The sequence below is a fragment of the Ambystoma mexicanum genome, chromosome 11 (genome assembly GCF_040938575.1).
Source record: "Ambystoma mexicanum isolate Mex_15411 chromosome 11, UKY_AmexF1_1, whole genome shotgun sequence".
Classification (NCBI taxonomy): Eukaryota; Metazoa; Chordata; class Amphibia; order Caudata; family Ambystomatidae; genus Ambystoma; species Ambystoma mexicanum.
The window spans coordinates 766,046,419-766,059,593 of NC_090934.1; the positions used below are offsets into that span (position 1 = coordinate 766,046,419).

At 48.0% G+C, this 13,175-nt stretch overlaps 1 protein-coding gene across 4 annotated transcripts in view; it reads right to left on the minus strand.

Annotated features, from left to right (window-relative positions):
• The window catches only part of ZNF143 (zinc finger protein 143), a 1,779,064-nt gene that overhangs the window by 301,496 nt on the left and 1,464,393 nt on the right, over nt 1–13,175 (minus strand). For all 4 annotated transcript variants that reach the window (XM_069623666.1, XM_069623668.1, XM_069623669.1 and 1 more), the window contains one exon: nt 4,138–4,365. In XM_069623666.1, the coding sequence (XP_069479767.1) occupies nt 4,138–4,365 (228 nt within the window). The remainder of the gene's footprint in view (nt 1–4,137; nt 4,366–13,175) is intronic.

Here is a 13,175-nt window from a genome sequence, read left to right on the forward strand (position 1 = left end):
TGATCATGCTCCTTTGTTAGTGTTGGATAGGCACAGAGAGGCCCAGATGCCCATGGAAGTTATATGATCCGGTGCTTAGAGACCCAGCAGTGGCTAGAGCGCTGGGTGAGGTCATCTCCAATTACTTTAGGGAAAATAGTAACTCTGTTCCCTTACGGGACATTGTGTGGGACGCTATGAAAGCTGTAGTCAGGGGGGAGCTTATTAGTAAGGCTGCGGCTTAAACTAGAGAGAGGCAGCTGGTTAGGGTGGGGTTGGAGAGGGAGGTTGCTCGGGTTGAACAGGAGCACAAGAGATTGGGGTCTCGCAGGGAGTTGTGCAAGCTCAGGTTGGCAAAGACAAAATTGGAAGTGCACCTGGCTGACAGAACTGCCCAGGCAATGCTGGAAACCAAACAGTATTATTACGCTAAGGGGAACCAGGCCAATCGCCTCCTGGTGGCAAGCCGCGCAGGCTGCAAAACTGGAACTTTGTATTAGTCCTGCATGATGAGCAGGGTGTGGTGCAGTGTGGCAAGGCAGACAAACTTTTTTTTTTTAAGCTCACTTTAGTGCAATATTTAGAGGTGAGCTCCCCCGGGCGGCTGCTCAGGTTCAGTACTTGGGTGAGGCGCATCTGCCCAGATTGTCTTGTGAGGATTGGGAAGCTCTGGAGGTGCTGATCTTGCCAGGGGAGGTGTAATGGGCAATGAAGACCCTGAAGAACATGGCCCCGGGTCCCAATGGATTTACAGCTCCCTTTTATAAGACATTTCACACGTTCCTGGTTCTCCCCTGGTAGAGCTTTTTCATTCCTTTAGGTCCTCTGGTAAGGTAGCCGCCTCGATGGGGGTTTCTACAACTGTCCTGATTCTCAAACCAGTCAAGAATCCATTACTTTGTGACTCGTATGGCCCCATTACCCTCACTAACATGGACTCAAAGCAATTGTCAAAAGTTTTGGCCCATTGTAGGTCCTTCCTGACCTTATAGATCGTGATCAGACAGGTTTCATTGTGGGCTGTAGTGCTCAGGATAATGTGCAGCGGGTTCTGAGCCTTCTGGAAGTAGGGAGTTGCACGGGGCCAGATGTGGGTGTCGTTGTACTGGATGCCCATAAGGCCTTTGACAGGGTGGCCTGGGGGTATCTCTGCAGGGTGTTGGAGTGGTTTGGGTTAGGTCCGGGGTTTATCAGTTGGGTAATGGAAATGCACCAGCACCAATCTTCCTGCCTGAGGGTTAATGGGGTGCTGTTGTCTAGACTATCAATTACTAGGGGCACGAGGCAGGGCTGTCCGCTATCCCGGTTGATTTTTGCCTTGTGTATGGAAGCGTTTGCTAGCCGAATCAGAGCTAATGGAGCAATAGAGGGTATCCTGGTGGGGGAGACAGATTATAAGGTGTCAATCTATAGAGATGATGTCCTGCTTACGCCAAGTACTTCCTGTTCCTCTCTAGTTGGAGTGCTGCAGGAGTTGGATGCATTTGGTCGGGTCCTCTGGGTTCATGATAAATTATGATAAGTTACACAGGTTGGATGTTTTGTTGTGACCCCATGAGAGGAGTGGGATTGGGGCCATTGCTCCAATACAATGGACCCAAAACACTATCCCCTATCTGGGGGTGCGCATCCCTGGCAGGTTCTCGGAGGTCTTTCGGGCTAATTTCACTGTGTTATTTCAGGAAATGGCTGAAGACCTAATTAGGTGGGGATGTCAGGAGATTTCTTGGTTTGGACGTATTGTGGTAGTCAAGATGAACCTAATCCTGTGCCTGCTTTACCAGTGTTCGGTTTTGCCAGTGAGGATTTCCTACTCGGATCTTCGTGCACTTCAGGGGAAGATCTCTAAATTCATTTGAGGGAACAAGCGCGCCCTGTTATCTAGGAAGGTGCTGTTGAGGGTGGTGGGGGTGGGTGGCCTGGGGGTTCCCGATGTCTTTCGCTATAACCTCTCTGCACAGCTTTTCAAGTCTTTACCTGGGGTGACCCCAGTTTGCAACCAAAGTGGAAATGAATTGAACAAGCCCAGTCGGTGGGCAACCTGTTTCAGCTAACAACTAAATTTACACGTTAATACATGGGTAGGGCTCTTCGTAGGTGGGGTGTGTCTATGGGGATGAGGCACTTTACACCTGTATGGGACAACTCAGGTTCCAGCCTGGCCGCGGCCGGGTGGTCTTTGGGAAGTGGGTACCGGGAGGCTTGTCGAACCTCCATCAGCTCTATAAAGATAGCCGCTCAATGACGTTTGATGAATGTAAACGCACTTTTACACTGCTGGAAACTGAACAGTTCCGCTATGTACAGCTGTGGCATTGGGCTTCTCACCCACTCACAAGGCAAGAGGCTAACAGGCCACTATCTGCCCTGGAGTTAACATTACAAGGGGGTTTGTCACAGGATCGTATCTCGAAGCTTTACAAATTATTGGATACAGGGGACCCTGTTGTGCATCTACTGTGTATGGCCAAAAGGGAGCATGACCTGGGGGGACCCATTGAGGATGAGGCATGGTTAAGAATTTGGGGTAGGATGCTTAAGTCTTCTAGATGTGTCACAGACAGGGAATGCTAATATAAATTTTGTTGTAGGTGGTATCTCACTGCGGAACGGTTGCACCATATTGTTCGAGATGACTTTACGGCTTGTTGGCGCGGTTGTGATGTGGTGGGGTCTCTTTTCCATATGGTGTGGTCATGTGCGAAGGTAACCCTCTTCTGGAAGGAGGGTCTCTCTAAAATAAAGGACATTACAGGGCTTTCACTCCCCATGGATCCACGGGTGGTAATTCTGGGTGATACAGAGGCTGGACGGTTTCCCCTTATTGGCTCAATGCGCACTTTAATTGACATTTTTTTCTGGCAGCAAAACTGACCCTCGCCCGAAACTGTAAGTATGTTGATGGCGCGGTGGTCCAAATGTGGTGGGTTAAGATATGGGACATTTTGGTGGCTGACAAAATTACGGCTCTGTGTGAAGGACGATATGCCAAGTATGTCTCTGCCTGGAGCCCATTAATTGACTTTGCAGAGAAGTATCCGGAGATTGTTTCCAGACCTCCTGTGCTGCAGCATTTTTCATTATTGTAAGCCCATTTGGTCTCTGGGGTGGTGAATGGTTGTTGGTGTGTGGGTGTGGAGGGGTGGTGGAAGCTGGGACTTGTTTTTCAAGGTGTTATATTTGTGTCACATAAGCCATTGTCACCAGAATCCTCGGAACTGTGTCTGCCGCTCTTATTTCTTCTGTACCCAGAGTATGTTAAATAAAAGCTTTTTTTTTAAATAAAAAAAAGAAGACATCTAAATTAGTAGCAGAAGAAGAGAGAACTGGACAATAAGGGATTATAAACCAGTAACAATCAATCTATTATCTGAGTATCCACACCACACAGGAGGTGACAAACAGATCGAGGGGTCAGTCTGACAGTTAAGGGCTACCCTTGAAAAGAAGGAACACTGCAGGCCTATTACTATAAGTGCGGCAACAAGGGAAGATACAAAAGCTGTTACTAACTCTTTGTAAGGGATTCAAAGTGTGGAAACTTGAATCTGGAAAGAAACTTGCCACAAAAATTTAAAATGTGCAAAATGCAGCAGGATGACATCTCAAAGTTACAATTAGAGGTGGAGCACAGGGCCAACACAAAATTGCTTTATGTACAAAGCAGTATAGGGAAATGCCTGAAAAACGTTTGGAAAGAGAATGACTAAATCCCTACCAGAGAGTACTCTCTGCTGTAAAACTCACCAGTGAACACAACAAATGAAATAACGGGTGTGTGATGCTCCTACTATTTGAGACATGTGCCTTTGAGGACTTGGGCATTGCAGCCATGAGGGGGAACATACATCTAACGAAGTATGAAACATTAAGAAAAAGTATCAACTGCAGCTGCTCTAGGTTTTCCTTATGAAAAGGGGAATCAACTGGTCTGGAATCTGTTTGACCAAATCAGACTCAAAGCACTAGTACCAGATTGTTTATTTAAAAGAAGGCATTGTTTACCAGTAGATCATTAATTAGAGTGTGCGCAATGAACAGATTCACATAAGGAAGCATTGAAGGACTTGCTTCAACAGAGATCACAATAATATGTCACAGCAAACAATTCTTTAACTAACAGTTCGGAAACAGATATAAGTACAACCCATTACTCACCTGGCTGAGGATCGAAGTAAGCTTCTTGTTCTTCTTCTATTGGTTCTGTGTCATTGTGCGCTGTCCTTTTGTGCATGGCAAGTGTGGAAATCTGTTTGTATGTTTTACCACAGTGGTTACAGTTGTATGGTTTGGAATGTGTGTGTACCACGTGATGTTTATACAAACTGGAATATTCAGTAAAACGTTTGTCACATCCAGGAACTGTACATACATATGGTTTTTCTCCTGAAGAGAAAGAAAACACTTCTTTAAAGAACAAAATCAATAGGAAGTTATTAATGTATAGCTATGAAAACAATTCATTACATTTTGCAACTGCTTTTTACACTTCATCAGTCCAGTTTCGTACCAATAATACATTGATGGTTTCAATAGGATATACACATCGAATCAAATACTTTTCAAATAACAAAGACAACCTTTACTAATAACCAGTGTACAAAGAATTTGAATGTGTGTTTAGAGAGGTGGAGGATAGAACATATATGCCATTAACAACAATGGCACAGTCGTAAAAATATAGCTAATCTAGTCTATATAGTTTTGTTTTTTTTAAACTTTTTATTAACTTATTCACACAACAAAACAATACAAACCAAACAAGCAGTGCAACCTTCGACATATTCATTATACTTCCATAATTTCTAGTCGCTGCTTCCCATTCCCCCCCCCCCATACAAGTCTATGTCATTTAACATTCAGTTTCTGCATCCTGTGGCACGGCCTCCCCTTCTACAGCGTCTGCCACATCCATAATTGACCCAAACAACTCGGCTATCAAAAGTTTCCAGGCCATCAGGGACTCAGTCTCCTCTCCCCCCCCTGCGTTACTAGCCTCTTGCCACACCATGGTTTCTGCCTCGGCCCATTTTTGTAAATCCCTCCACCACATCTCCACATTTGGCACATGGCTGGACTTCCAGCCCATGGCAATTCTCCTTTTTGCAAGCACATAAGCCAAGTCCTTCAGTTTACTCACATGCTTGAGCTTCCGTGATCTTGGGAACTCCCCCAACAAACAGGCCCACACTGTGTCAACTACGATCTTAACTCCCTTTTTCTCCAGCTTCTCTTTTACTGCACTCCAGAAGCGTTCAATGACCGGGCATGACCAGAACATAGGAACCATGCCCGCCTTCTCCTCATCACATTTGGGGCATACCTGCCGTCCTGCGTTCTCAAACCTCGATATCCTCCCAGGTGTCATGTATGCCCTATGCGTAACATATAGTTGCAACTGTTTCAGTTTTGCATTCCTAGACACCTTCTTATGATACCCCTGTGCCCTTTCCCACATCCCATCTGTCATCGGGGCACCAACTTCTGTTTCCCAGTCCTTCCTCAGCTGCGTGACTTCCTTCCCCACTTTAGACATCAACATTTCATATATTCTGGAAATATCATGACCCCCTTCTGCTATGTCATATATCGTATCTATGATGGCATCTGGTTCCTCTTCCAACACTGTTTCAGGCCATGTGCTCTTAATTCGCTGCACCATTCTGTAATATGTTATGAACTGTCCCTCGTGCAACCCAGTTTCCTCTTGCAGCTCCTCGAAGGTAATACCAGAGCCCTCCCGCCAGATGTCTCCCATTGTTGCCACCCCGACCGGTTCGCAGTGGCTCCTGAATGCCATTCTTAGCTGCACATCTGCCCCTGTTAATACAACCAGTGGTACCTGCGGAGAGCATGGAGACGGGTTCCCCATCATCTGACATGCCCTGCGCCATATATTCCTCCCTAATAGCAGCATTTTAGGGCGCCCACATCATTTCTTTCAAGTAGAACGGTGCACAGTCTCGCCCAAACAGCCTAGATTCCGAGGTTTCCTCATCAGAAAGCCATTTGGCAACATATTGCAACTGACTTGCCACATAGTACACCTCATAATTGGGTAGTTTTATCCCGCCTTTGTCATGGAAGTTCTGTAGCTTCCATAACGCCACTCTATTTCGCGTGCCATGCCACAAAAAATCCCTACACTTGCTATTAAGTTTGGTGAAGAACTTCTTAGGGCTCAGATACGGTATATTCCCAAAATAGTGCAAAAGCCGTGGCAGTACCACCATCTTTAGCATTGCTCCCCGGCCCATCATTGCTAATGGTAACCTGGCCCAGAATTGCATACACTTCTCAATTCTTGTAATAGCTACTTCTGTGTTACACCTATGCTCTTCTTCCACATTATGGTATATGTTGATCCCCAGATACCGAAATGTACTGACCGCCCATGGTACCTGTAATACGGACAATCGCTCCACTGGGATCCCTATGTACCTCTCCAATGGGAACATGCTGGACCTCTAGGGGTTCACCGCTATACCAGACAACCCAGCGAATCTCTCCATCACTTCTAAGATGTACTGGTGGTTCGGTTCTGGGTATCACAAATACAGCAACATGTCATCAGCGTACAGGGAAATCAGATGTCTCTCACCCTCTACCTCAATGCCTATGGTATCATATTGCTGTCTCAAGTATATTGCAAGAGTTTCCAGGGCCAATATGTAGAGCATAGGGGACCACGGACATCCCTGCCTGGTGCCCCTGCTAAGCTGCCATCTGCCCGATATCACAGACCACGTCTTAACCCTAGCCATTGGTTCGATATACAATATCTTTGCCCACCTTACATATCCAGGTCCTAATCCATAACACTCCAGGGCTGCCAGCAGCCATGGCCATTTGACTGAATCAAAGGCTTTAATTACGTCCAGAGACACGACCGCCATATCCTCATCATTTTCACCACCACTCTCAACAATTCTATGGAGCCACCTATGATTATTGGTAATATTTCTGTTTGGGACATAGCCCGTCTGATCTGGGTGTATTAGTTTGCTAATGACCTTCTTCAGTATATTTGCTAGGACGGCTGTCAATATCTTGCTGTCTTGATTCAGCATCGACAAGGGTCTGTAGGAGCCGCAACTGTGCCCGGGTTTGTTGGGCTTGGGGAGCGGTATTATGACAGCCTCTCTCAATGATTCGGGCAAACATCCCGTCTCAAATGCTTCGTTTAGCATTTCTAGCAATGGGGGAAGGACCTCCTCCATGTACACTTTATAAAACTCACTCGGGAGTCCATCGGTCCCTGGGGTCTTGCTAGTGGGTAGCTGCCTCACCACTTCCCCTAGCTCTCCTAAGGTAATCGGTGCATCCAGTTCCTCACTTTCCTCCTCACTTATCTTAGGCAACCCTATGTCCTCTAACGCTTCTCTTATCATGGCACAATTACTTCCACCATCTTCTCCAAATAATACCCTATAATAGTCCATAAATGTTTGATTGACTCCCTCTTGGGTGTCTGCTACGCTACTGTCCTCTCTCTCTATGGTCCTGATTATAACTCTGGGAGTTTGACTCTTGTATAGCCACGCCAAAAGTCTTCCCGGCTTATCCCCACCCGCATGCTGTCTCTCTACATATCTTTTATAATTGAGGTTACATAATCTATCCCAGTATTCTGCGCATTTTTGTTGTAGCTTGAGCGTCAATTCCACCTTCTCTGCTGTATCATCCCCACCCCTCAAATCCTCCTCCAGTTTCCCTTCCGTCTCCCATAGGTCAGCTAGAATCCCACCTTGTAGGCCCTTGGATTTTGCTATGGCTACTCCGCTCATCACTACTTTAAAGGCCTCCCATAACGTACCCGCTGAGTCCACGCTCCCAGTGTTTGTTTTGAAATAATTTACAATCTCCTCCCTGAAGTCTTCCCTAAAGAAGGGGTCTCAGCGCTTCCGCTCGGAGACGCCATGTCGGGATCCTCGCTCTTGGGGGGCAGTATTGCCATACAAGAATCAGGGGCGAGTGGTCCAAAAGGACCCTAGCCTTGTACTCTATCTGCGCGATTTCCGCTAACATTTCAGGTGAGGTAAAGACATCGCCTAATCTCGTGGATAACCGCTATGGGGCAGAATAGTGTGAGTATTGTCTCTCCTGGGGGTGGTTCACTCTCCATGCATCTTCCAGGCCAAAGTCCGTCAACAATGCCTGTAGCGCCTTGGCCGCAGGGGCCGGCCTATCCATTTTCCCATCCGATCTGTCCACCCTTGGGTTCAGTACACAGTTGAAGTCCCCTCCCCAGATCACCGCGGTTCCCATACATGCGCTCACACTATTACATAATGTTCTTAAGTACGCCGCTGTGTTCTGGTTCGGGCGTACGTATTGACTATGCTTATCTCCCTATTTTCCACCAGTCCCCTCAATATTACCAATCTACCGTCCGTCTCAGCTATCACTTGCAATCGTTGGAAAGGAACATGTGGCGCCACCCAAATAAGCACTCCTCTCGCATAAGCAGAGTATGATGAGCCCACCATCACTTCCTTCCATTTCCCAGCTATTTTATCCATTCTTTCTCGTGTGAGGTGGGTTTCCTGCAACAGTGCAATATCTATTTTTTGCCTACGCAAGTACAAAATAACTTTGTTCCTCTATAAGTAGCTGTTGAACACCCGTACATTCCATGTGACTATTTAATGGAATTCGATGAAGCCATGGCTTGATCGAATTCCATTCCACCTCCCACAGGTGCAGTCTGCCACTAAATTCCATTCTAATCCGCATATACTCGGTACTCAATATTGAACTCCCCTTAACCAAAAACACCCCAAACTCCCCACACCCCCCCTCCCGCCTCCCAACCCCGCCCCAACTTCACTCCCCTTAACTGTTGCCCAGCTCCATCCCTGGATCTCAGGCTCCCCCGCATCTAGCCCTTTCCGGCCTTTGCCTGTACTCGAAGCTCTGCAGGGTGAGGTCGCCCTAGTGGATGGCCTACTACTACTACAACTATAAATCGGGGGATAGGGTGCTTCCCATTGCCGCTCCTACTCGCTTCAGTCTAAGTACGCATAGCTACACAATTTATGTACATTAACTTATTGCTATATTCCAGTCCTTAAAGTTCGTTCGGGACAATAGTATCTCAACAGTATGTCAGCCATATTTGGTCCCACCCAACAATATCAGTCTTCGTCTATGCACCACTGAGGTGCTCCCGCCGCGCCTTATAAGCATGCATAGAGTGTACCAGTTATTTATCGTGTTCCTCTTGCGCCCGCTCCAAGTCTTGTGCTGGGCAGCCCTGCAGGTCCAGCCATGTTGTTGCCTCTTCTGGAGAATCAAAAAAAAACATTTTGCTCTTGTACACCACCTTCAATCTCGCAGGGTACAGAAGCATGTATTTTATACCAGCCGCACGTAGCCTCCTTTTAATTGTCACGTAGCTGTACCATTGCCTCTGGACCAGCATTGTATAATCAGGATACGCCGTAACGACGTTCGAGGCCCTGTCAATGGTCCCTCCTTTTCGAAAGTACTACAGTATCTTCTCGCGATCTCTATAATTCAGTATTTTGACAATGATCGCTCGGGGAGGGGCCCCGGGCCTAGGCTTCCTCATAAGGGCTCTGCGTGTGCGCTCCACTGCAAAACCCTGCAAGAGTTTTTCAGCTCCTATTTCTTGTAAGAGTAGATTCTCAATGTAGTCTGTCGGGTCCTGTCCCTCCTCTCCCTCCGGCAGTCCCACCACACGAATATTGTTTCTCCTCGCTCTCCCTTCTGCCTCCTCCGCCCGAGTCTCCAGATTAGCTACCTGTTGTTTGAGTACGTGGATCTCATTTACGTTGCTGGTGCTGGTGTCGGTCTTCACCGCAGTTTCAAGGCTGCTCGTTCTTTCCGCCAGCCCTCTGACGTCTTGCCTCAGCAGGGTAACTTCTATGCTTACTCCATCTATTTTAGCCTCCAGGGAAGTGCGTAGGTCCGACATTGCTGTCCCCCATGAATCTTGCAGCTCCGTTATGGCCGCTAGTATCTGATGATTGTCAGTCGCTGCAGCGCTCTCCCCCGATGCTATCAGGACTTTAGACGTTACGGCCGCTGGAAATTGTTGCGTTTTGGCAAATGCCTCCATCGTGGATTGCTTATTCTTGTTTTTACTCACTGCCCCTCGCCCCGTCATCTTGAAGCCTCAGTTATGCACACGAGGTTGACTGGCCACAGATGTGCAAACCCACTTTTTTATATAGACACAGCACCAATGTACCTCCCCAGGTACGGGCTAGCCGTCTTAGAGGAGCCCTAGCGTTCGCTTGTGTTTACTAAGCTCCAAGTTCAGAGTGGGTTGTGCCCTCCCACGTATCAAACGTCTCACTGCTTCCTAGAGACCACACTCACCCTTGGTATAGTCACTTGGCCTCCAGTCTCCTTATGTGCAACGCACCACCGACTGTGTCCCCGGCCTCTCAAACCCGTTGTGCGCGCCTTGCTTTGCTTGGTGACGGCCACTATTCGCCTCTTGTGCTTCTCATAGGCCCACTGGTCATCCTAGCTTTTCGTGGTGCCAACGGCTTCCCTTATTCGTTCCTCATTGGTGCCAGAGGCGCAACAGCGCTCCCATTGGGGCCTATTCATTCAGTTCCTCAGTTAATGCGTTCCGCTGGCCAATATATGCAACATGGGGTCACCTCAACTGATCTTTGCAGCGGACTCAGTATCCCGGGGAAGGAGCCCTACACCACATTGTCCACCCCACCAGGAGTTCTCTTCCTTGGTCAAACACAGCAGGGGGTGGGGGGAGGCACACCACCAGTTGCAGCCGTTGTTTCCCATCTGTATTCAGAGGCGGTTTCCCACTCCTTGTTAGGTTAACCTGCTTTCAGGCTTTAGTTGAATGTTATTGATTTTCTGCAGTGATCACTAAGATATGACACGTGATGTGTGGGGTTTTGTTTGCCCCCCCCTCTCCCAGGGGTCGTTGCTGTATTCGCAGATTCCAGGCAGCTTCCAGCACTCTTTCCACCTGGCCCGTTTATGCTCACACTGGGGCCCCCTGTGAGCGCACCTCCCCCGTACGCAACTATCGCCCGCTCGCGCGGGTGTCCCTTTGCTGGCAACGCTCTCCCAGCGCGTACACACGCTGCTGCTCCTATTCCGAGGGGGAAGGGCACCCGCGATGTGTTCCCGCGCCTCCCGATCTCCTTGGGTGCCGGGACTGCAGCTTACTCGGTGCGCGCATGGCAACGGGCCACCTCGCTGTGCGATCCCGCTCCCGAACTCCTCCCTGCAGGGCTCTCCACCGGTGTATGATTCCGGGCTCATGCACTGTGGTATCCAGATCACTCAGCCGCACGTCTGCCTTCTTCCATAAGCATATGCAGTGCCGTCCGCAGCCTCGTTAATCCTCGGTCCGCAGCCGATTCGGGGCCCTTTGTTACGGCGCCGCCGCCATCTTGCATCTGTCACCGTTCTTCACGCTGCTGGGCTCCACACGGCAGATCTTCTGTTTGCGTGGTGCGATTTAGTCGTCGATGCGCGCATCTTTCTCCCTGTCCCTTCACTCATCCATATAGTTGTTTTGGTGTGACGGTCCTCTGCCATTTAGCTCGCGTTTCCAGGATCGTCTAAACGGATCTCGGAGCTCAATGAAGATGCAGCCTACTCCATGGCTGCCTGGCCACGCCCCCTCTAGTCTATACAGTTGAATCTTTTTAGTGACATTTTGTTTATCGATGCAAGAAAGAACAAATCATTGTGTGTTCCGGAATAAAAACTACCTAGACCAAAAGTATTAAAACCCACAAAATATTAACCTCTACACAACCCCCCCCTTTTTTTAATCTCCCAATATAAGCACTCCAAGCAGTCATAACATTAGTTATGCAACTAAGGAGTAATCCAACTAAGCGACTTTCTCAAAGTCATACAACGTATGTTTCCATTTGTATGCAAACCGCAGCAGTGCCTTAAACCTTTGCCTGCACGCGAAGTACTTGGTATTATTTGCCATGCATTTCAGAATTACGAGGTTACTCACCATAGTGACCACCTTACTCCTAGTCCATAGTCGCCTTTCCTCCATACTTATGGGACATTCCTCCGTCCTGTGGGACAGGACCGGAGCACTTTGTAAAAAGCATCACATTTTTCACAAATGTGTCCTTCCTCTCTTTTTACGCGGGGTACTGCACGCGGCCGTAACCCCATCCTTCTTAGCTCCGCCCAGCACATTGCCCATCATTCCTTTCGCCAGGTCAGAGACCTCTAAGAAATAATAGAGGAACCTTATTAGGGGGGACGGCGGGCGGGCGTATAGAGGAAAGGGGACTATGGACTAGGAGTAAGGTGGCCACTACGGTGAGTAACCTGGTAATACTCCTACGTCCCGTCCCCTTTCCTCCATACTTATGGGAGATTCCCAAGCACTCCTCACAGGAACTACGGGTGGATGGAAACCCCCTTACTGAAAACTGAGCATCAGATCTGGAGCTCAAGTCCAAGCAGTAATGTTTACAAAAAGCCGATAGGGAGGCCCAAGTAGCCGCTTTCGCAATGGTCTCCCAGGGGACATACTTTTGAAAGGCAACAGCAGCTGCCTTGCCCCGTACCAGATGAGCATGAATCCCTTTAGGAGGCTGTAGACCTTGTACAGTGTAAAACTCTGTAATATAGGCCGCAATCCATCTGGAGATAGTAGCTTTGGAGGCCTGCTTGCCCTGCTGGTTACCAAAGGTTACCAAAAGTTAAAAGGAACTCCTAAGTACAGAAGTTCTGTCTAGATAGAACTTAAGAGCTCTTCTAACATCCAGGCAATGCAAAACCCTCTCAGCTTCCAAAGCCGTGTTTGGAAAGAAGACAGGCAGCGAGATTGACCGATTTAGATGGAAATCAGAAACCACCTTTGGCAAGAAAGAAGGATTCGTCCCAAGGACAACCTTATCCTTGTGGAAAACCAAGAAAGGATGCTCCACCGACGAAGTTTGGAGCTCACTCACTCGCCTTGCCGAGGTCACGGCGACCAAGAAAGCCACCTTCCATGAAAGGTACTTAAAGGGATGGTCTAGTAAAAAATTTTATTTAAAAAATAGATAGGCCACATAAAAATAAAAATACTAGCATTCTCCGTTTTAAAACTTCCTATGTAAAATTTTGAGCTATTCAAGCTAAAAATTCGCAAAAGCAAGCACAGGGGGCGCAGCCATTTTGTGAAATGGAGGCCCCCCTGTGCTGGCTTTTGCTTTTGCGGC